This window comes from Zeus faber, assembly GCF_960531495.2.
Source record: "Zeus faber genome assembly, chromosome: 11".
In the NCBI taxonomy this organism is placed as follows: Eukaryota; Metazoa; Chordata; class Actinopteri; order Zeiformes; family Zeidae; genus Zeus; species Zeus faber.
Window position 1 is genome coordinate 11576213 of NC_137205.1, and position 8225 is coordinate 11584437.

Here is an 8225-nt window from a genome sequence, read left to right on the forward strand (position 1 = left end):
AATTAAACTGATGGAAACTGCCTAATACCCTGTTATCTTTGTTCAGATTTTTATTTTTGTTCTCCTTGGAATTTTTCCGGCTGAAAGTGTCTGTCGCACAGCAACCGCTGAACCCATGGACATGAATGAAGCATTGTTGGATTCTGTGCAGTTCAGACATGTTGAGGTACAAGTTTGATCCACATTGATTTATATTTGGAGCAGGAATTAGTGAAAAACTATTGCTAATCTACCAGAAGTGGCCAAACGTTGGCGGGGCGGGGTGGGCTGCGGTGGTGGAGCGGGGCGCTTCATGACATCATTATCCAATTTGTTATTTTTGTGCAGGGTGTGGCTCTGTGGGGGGGCTTTCACTTGGGGCTGGTGGACTGGGAGGGATACGGTCTGAAGGAGGTTAGCTGGGTGTCAGCTCATCCTGAACCCCATCCTCATCCGGGACTTCCATAAGGACCACCCAGACAAACCTGGTGGTTCTCCTTGAGGCTCCCGTTGAGCGGTGGTCACAGCCCCGGCCGTGCCTACGACTGTTGGTTTTCCTTGTGTTTCTATTTGTCCCCCTTTCCTTGTGTCTCTTGTCTCTCCCTATTTGTTTGTGTGTGTGTGTGTGTGTATGTTGACATGGGCGTGGCTTCTCCTCAACTCTCCCAGCCCCCGCTCCGTTGGTAACACCTGCAGGCAATCGGCGCCTCATCTCCTCTACAGCATTTTAACCCCGGCTCTTCATCCACTCTTCACCAGATTGTTGTTTCACCTCTGTGGCACTACGCGCTACCAAACCTAGAGCCAAGTCGCAGCGATTATTTCTGATTTCTATTTCTGGATTTCAGGGAGGTGAATTTCAATTAATTCAGATACCTTGTTTTAAAAGAGAAATATTTCAGTGTTATGAATTCAAAGTCATTGAAGTGTCGATGGCTTTCAAACACTATGGCCCTTATTTGCTTCCATAGGTTTCACGTTACGCAGACATTTTATAATCTACAAGGACTCCAGAATTTGATTTTCAAAATAAAAGTTAAGTTGCAGACATCAGCCAATCACACGGTTTTTAATATCCCGACTCTTCCATTCATAATTTTTTTGGGTGTACGTGTGGAAAACTTTGCTCTTGCTCAACATGAAAGGGATGAACATGTTTTCACAGACGCAGACGCAATACCTTTCATAAGACACTCACAGTGATACGCTCTAACTATTTGGTGCTTGTTTGCTGATTATTTGGTTGATTTTATTGAAACTTTTAATACTGGTATTTAAAAAAATAAGTGCTTTGTGTAATGTCTCATTGTCCATACATGAACCAAAGGGCCAATTTCCTCTAACGTATTGGGGCTAATGAATCATATGGTGATGTCTTGGAATAAGATTGAGAGCATACAACTCTTTAAACATTCTATGGTGCTCAGCTATAAGGCACTTAAAAAAACAAAACAACAACCATTCTGTCACTCACAGAAAATCAGATCTGTAAGAGAAGCAACATCGGGTAATCTGGCATTGAGCATAGCTGGAGGCATACACCCTGTGGAGAACAGCTGCGCTGGAAATCTTGCTCTCATTGATGCACACATTTCTTTTACCGATCCATTGAAACACCAGAACATCCAGGTTGAGGTTTCCTCTTGAACTGGCTGTGGCAGTTTCTCACTACCACACGCCACCCAAGTGGCGTTTTCAGGGGCCCCCGGCGCAGAGACACAGACGACGATGGGTTGTAGACATCAGTTTATTGTAGAGAGGAGGCTAGGTGGAATAAGCCAGGAGCAGATGGAACATTTTCATGACAGGGCTCCTATCCTGAGTGTGTGGATGGGGTTTTTAAACCTGCCGCTCATTAGCCTAACCAAGGAGCGTCGGGTGTGGCTGCTCAAACCCTCCCATCCACACGCCACACTGGCAAACTCACATCCCCTGTCAAAACCACCATCATGGGAGATTTCTTCTCTGAGATTTTCAACCTGTTCGACTGGTGATTCTCCATTTGCTTGACACAGAACTACAATAGACAAATAAATTCTGCTTGCACCGAGCTGTGACCTACACATTGATCATCTTGGCCCTGAGCTCTTTGACCTTACCTTTGATTATCACTCATTTTAATATTACGTTACGTAACATTACGTTACGTTACGTTACGTTACGTTACGTTACGTTACGTTACGTTTATTAGTGTTACGAATTCATGAATTCATGGCATTATCCAGCTTATTTTATGGTCTATTTCCATCGCTTTATTTGACAGCCAGGTTCGATAGAGACGGGAAGATTTCTAGTGGAACATGGATGATTTTTATGTTGATGATTCATCTGTATGGAGGTGGTGTGCCTATCCATTAGTTAAATAATGCTTTGTCACTGTGGAAATATAAACTGTCAGACTTGATCATCTTTCAAGCCCCTGTTCATTCATTAGAATTGCTATTTTGGTTATTACAAAGTCTGTTTTTAATTTATGTTTTGCAAGAACCGTATATTATTGGAAATGATAGTTTGAAACTGAGACTATTATTGTTATTTTGTTTTAGGGTTATACATGTTATATATATTCAGAGATATTTATATTACTGCAAAGTAAATGAACAAGCCTACAACCACCATTTTATTATATGATTTGATGAAATAAAGTGACTGAGGCTAACAAGTTACATCTGAAATCGTTTTTATTATTATATTCCTGTTTTTGTGTATGTATTTATTTCATTATTAGTTTATTTATTTATTATTGCTTTTTTTTTTAATTATTATGGTCATTATTTTATTAGAATATGAATTATTATTAGAATCAGAACCGAATCAAAACCATTCTTCTTCTTCTTCTTCTTCTTCTTCTTCTTCTTATTATTATTATTATTATTATTATTATATTGTTAATTTATTATTATATTTGTATTATTGTTATCATTGTTATCTTTATTATTATTATTATTATTATTATTATTATTATTATTATTGTACTTTTATTATTAATTTCTTATCATATATTGTATTGTTGTTATTATTATTATTATTATTATTACTGGTATATTATAATACTTGTATTATTAATTTATTATTATTTATTGTATTATTATTATTATTATTATTATTATTATTATTGTATTATTACAATATTATATATTATTATTATTTTATTGTTAATTTATTATTATATTTGTATTATTGTTATCATTGTTATCTTTATTATTATTATTATTGTTCTTTTATTATTAATTTCTTATTATATATTGTATTGTTGTTATTATTATTATTATTATTATTATTATTACTGTTATATTATAATACTTGTATTATTAATTTATTATTATTTATTGTATTATTATTATTATTATTATTATTGTATTATTACAATATTATATATTAGTATTATTTTATTGTTAATTTATTATTATATTTGTATTATTGTTATCATTGTTATCTTTATTATTATTATTATTGTTCTTTTATTATTAATTTCTTATTATATATTGTATTTTGTTATTATTATTATTATTATTATTATTATTATTATTACTGTTATATTATAATACTTGTATTATTAATTTATTATTATTTATTGTATTATTATTATTATGATTATTATTATTATTGTATTATTACAATATTATATATTATTATTATTTTATTGTTAATTTATTATTATATTTGTATTATTGTTATCATTGTTATCTTTATTATTATTATTATTGTTCTTTAATTATTAATTTCTTATTATATATAGTATTTTGTTATTATTATTATTATTATTATTATTATTACTGTTATATTATAATACTTGTATTATTAATTTATTATTATTTATTGTATTATTATTATTATTATTATTATTATTGTATTATTACAATATTATATATTATTATTATTTTATTGTTAATTTATTATTATATTTGTATTATTGTTATCATTGTTATCTTTATTATTATTATTATTGTTCTTTAATTATTAATTTCTTATTATATATAGTATTTTGTTATTATTATTATTATTATTATTATTATTACTGTTATATTATAATACTTGTATTATTAATTTATTATTATTTATTGTATTATTATTATTATTATTATTATTATTGTATTATTACAATATTATATATTATTATTATTTTATTGTTAATTTATTATTATATTTGTATTATTGTTATCATTGTTATCTTTATTATTATTATTATTGTTCTTTTATTATTAATTTCTTATTATATATTGTATTTTGTTATTATTATTATTATTATTATTATTATTATTACTGTTGTATTATAATACTTGTATTATAAATGTATTATTATTTATTGTATTATTATTATTATTATTATTATTATTATTATTATTATTATTATTATTGACAGGACGTTCGGAGTGAAGGTGTAGTAACACGGAGCAGATCAGCCACCAGGGGGCCCACGTCACAGCTGAGCGGGGTTGGAAGTGTTTAAAAGGGCAGAACACAGCGCACTACCGCCATAATAAACACAACGGTGGCCCCGTGACAGCCAAGACGACCCCCCCCCCCTCCCCAGTGTGGTCGACACCCGCATGCAGGCCTTCAGACTGGAATATGTCTCAAAATGTGGAACCCGGTAAGGTTGGTTCGTTCGTTACGTTTCAGTGGCGAAAAGCCGCAGATTGATCGACATAGTTGACGTTAGCTTTAGCATGCTAATGCTAATTTGGATGATGTTGACATGCTAGCCGAAGGGCATGTACTCCAAACTCCAGACTGGCCGTCAAAACAGAAAACTTGAAGGTTTGATCAGTGTTCGGTTTTTAGCCATGACTTCCCTTAGCTACATCGAGGGAAAATGTAGGTGTCATTCATTGGCTTTGTTTTGTGTCTGCATGGAACATTCCTGATGGTTGATCAACAATAGGCTGGTTAGTGAGTTAACCAATGCTCTTTACTGAGCCCTAAAGATCAGATCGTATTATGTAATATGATTAGATGCAGTGTGATAATCCTGAGTGGATGGCATGTGGGATGATTAAGAGATCCAGCCTGCCCAATGAGATTTAACAGCCGCTTTAAAGTGCTAAGAATAAGTACAGTTGTGTACGTTTCAGGTTAACGCAGTAGATTAAGACATTTTTATGGGCTACTTTAGAGCCGCCACAATCATGGAATTCTTGTAGAGTTTTGTATGACTTGATTAATTGTCAGAAATACTCGATGAACAATGTCTCTTTTTCTTTTATGTCACTGTGTAATAGTGTAAAGATGGTCTAATAAGTCAGTGGCAGAAGCGCTATCTTTTGACACTGATTATTTCAACAAAAAAACAATTTGTCAGTTCATTTTCCTCAACTTAACAGATAAAAACTAAAAAATAATTACTCTTTAATAATAAGTCTGGGAAAACATTATTGTACAATCTCACGAAGATGGCAATCTCCCGAAATAATTGTGATTGGCGATGATGCAGTAATTGTGACAGCTCTACTGCTGTTTATGTTTTGGCAGTGTTTAATGCACATTCTATCCAATAGGGAATGCAGAGGTGACAGGGCAGTCAGACGTGGAAGAAAATGGGATGGAGGAGGACGGCACTGTCTGCAGGAGAGGTGAAGAGCTGCGGCTGGTCCTGATCGGAAAGACGGGAGCCGGGAAGAGTGCGTCAGGAAACACCATCCTGGGCCGGAAACACTTCCCGTCGCAGCTCAGTGCGAGCTCCATCACGCAGGCCTGCCAGCAGGCCAGTGCCGAACTCACCGTGGAAGAAGAAGAAGAAGAAGAAGAAGAAGAGGGGAAGGAGGAGGAGGAGGAGGAGGGTAGCTGGGCTGTCAGGAGCAGGAGGAGCAGGAGGAGTGTGAGAAGAGTGATTGTGATAGACATGCCTGGTTTTGGGGACACTCACCTGGACAAGGAGCAGACCCACGCTGAGATAGCCAAATGTGTGGCTCTCACTGCCCCTGGCCCGCATGCCTTCCTCCTGGTGGTCCCGCTAGGACGCTACACGGGTGATGAGAGCAAGGCCGTCGACGAGATGGCCCAGGTTTTCGGTCAGGATGCGGTCCGCCACCATACGGTGCTCCTATTCACCCGGGGCGACGAGCTGGAGGGCAGGGCACTCGAGGACTACCTACAGGAAACAGCCACCGATGCCCTTAAGGCTTTGATTAACAGGTGCGGCGGCAGGTGCCACGTTCTCAACAACAGAGAACCCAGTGACGTAAAGCAGGTTAGACAGCTGTTAAGGAAGGTGGAGGAGATGATGGGTGGGAATAATGGAAGGTTTTATACCAACGCCATGTTCTTAGAGGCAGAGGCTGCTATCAGGGAGGAGCAGGAGAGGATGATGAGGGAGTTTGGGCCAGCAGAGGTCAATGAAGAAGAACATACCAGAGGCACAATGGAGAATCGGGCTAAACTAGCAAAATTGAGGAAGCAGGACTTTGAGTTGGGTGGGATGGTGAATGAAGGAGGGAGCGGAGTCAGGCAATCACAAAGTCTGAGAAATAGGGATGTGAGAAGGAGAGAAACGGAGGAGAGGCAGATAGTCGAAAACGGAGGCCATGCAAGAGAAATGGAGAAATTTAGAGACCTGTTAAGGCTTCGTAAGAGGGCTGGTGACAGGGCTGTCAGCAGGCGACAATCCCTCCGTTCATACCTCAACCAGCTTCGAAGGGAGGCTACCCTGTCTTCCAAAGTGCTGGAGAAAGTCAAGATCCTGGTGGCCGCAGGTGCCACAGGGATGGCCGTAGGGGCCATATTTGGGGCAGCTGCACCTTTAGCGGCTGCAGCCGGGGCAGTGGCCATGGGGAACACGGTGGGCCTTGCTGCAGGTCAGCTGGCTGGGATATCTGTAGCAGGGAGCACAGGCGCGGGGAAAGCCATCGGGGCGATAGTAGCTGTAGCCACGGGAAAAACCGCCGTGGCTCTGGGGGCGGCGACTGGAGGGGTTCTGGGGGGCTCCATGGGCGCTGTTTCCGGAGCAGAGGCCGACAGTCCTGGTGAAGGCGCTCTGGATGCCCTTGGCCAGGTGAGCCTCATGGGAGCCTCTGCTGTCGGGTTGGCAGCAGGGATGGGGGGTGCTTTGGGGGTGGGCGCTGCCTTGGGTGTAGCTCTGGAGGGGGCAGCCGTCGGCACCGCTGCCCTTACCGGAGCTGAAACGGCAGCGACGGGGATTGCAGGTCAGCAGACTGTAGCCGCTGCAGGAGGAGCTGTGGCTGGTGGTGGACTGACTCAGTGTGTCGGGGCGGGGTTGGCGGAAAATGCTCTAACAGCTGCAGGGTCTGGCGGGGCGGCGTGCGGCGCCGCAGGCTCCAACGTGGTGTCAGTCGCCGGTGGAGCTGTGTCAGACACCTGGTGTAGTAGCGTAGGGGCGACGGCCCGCATCCTGACTGCAGTGGCTGAAATAGGCAAGGCGGCGGCGGGCATCGCTCTCGCCGGGGGCTTGGTGGTGAAGGTGGTGAAAGAAAAGGTTCGAAGGGGAATGGGGACAACTGAGGATCACCACTCCGAGAGGAGGTCTTACGAAATCTACTGGAACAAATAAGCTTGGAGACCCAGTCTCAATTGAGGTGAAATATATATTTGGAAGTGGTTTGTTATAACCTGAAGGTGACACAAAATACTTTTTTTGGTTTTGTTAATATAGCAGTGTTGATTTGTAGGATGATATGAGGTCTGTGATAGCGAAAGACTAAAAAGACAATAAGAAGTGCAGTTCTGCAGATACTTCTGTCTTCTACAAGCTCTTCGACACTAGTAAAAGCCCAAATAAAGGAAAATGTTCAGCAACACTTGGTTGTAGAAGGTAGGACTTTAATCGAACCTGTTAGTTGTGGCTATCCGAGCATTCATCAGAAACCCACCGCACTTTGAACAACTTCTCAATGTCTGCCCAGCACTTTGTGTCACAGTTTTAAAATAATAAATTAAATAAGTAAATGGCATCGGCCTTATCTCAACACGTTTTTTTGGATATTCTTGAGATGTTTTCATACCATTTAATATCGTGTGGGAGTTTTATTAAAAATCATTTTTCCCCTTCAATTTGAAGATTCACATAATGTTGCAGGGGTGTGACACTTTTGAAACTATTGAATGGCCATTTGATAGCGATAAACCCAGAACTATTTGTATGGTCTCCGCGAATTTTCGAATGCTGTTGAATTGCATTCCTAATTAAACAAAAACAATTATAAGATTTGAATCGTTGTCTTCCTTTTATGTTGTTATGATTTCATCCGTACCAGGGTTGTTTTTTCATTTCCTGCATCACATTTACCAAG

The 8225-nt window shown here is 39.0% G+C and overlaps 1 protein-coding gene across 1 annotated transcript; it reads left to right on the forward strand.

The window, feature by feature from the left end:
* The first annotated feature begins 4475 nt into the window (after positions 1 to 4475).
* Positions 4476 to 8138, forward strand: LOC307236397 (uncharacterized protein). The gene is made up of 2 exons (XM_080008809.1): positions 4476 to 4573; positions 5478 to 8138. The coding sequence occupies exons 1-2, from the start codon at positions 4552 to 4554 to the stop codon at positions 7484 to 7486; spliced, it is 2031 nt and encodes a 676-aa protein (XP_079864935.1). The 5' UTR covers positions 4476 to 4551; the 3' UTR covers positions 7487 to 8138.
* The last annotated feature ends 87 nt before the right edge of the window (positions 8139 to 8225 follow it).

Excerpts from the sequence above, each read along its gene's own strand:
- LOC307236397 (XM_080008809.1), top strand. The coding sequence starts at position 4,552 with ATGTCTCAAAATGTGGAACCCG. Across the intron at positions 4,574-5,477 it reads GTCTCAAAATGTGGAACCCG|GGAATGCAGAGGTGACAGGG; the intron begins GTAAGGTTGGTT and ends TCTATCCAATAG.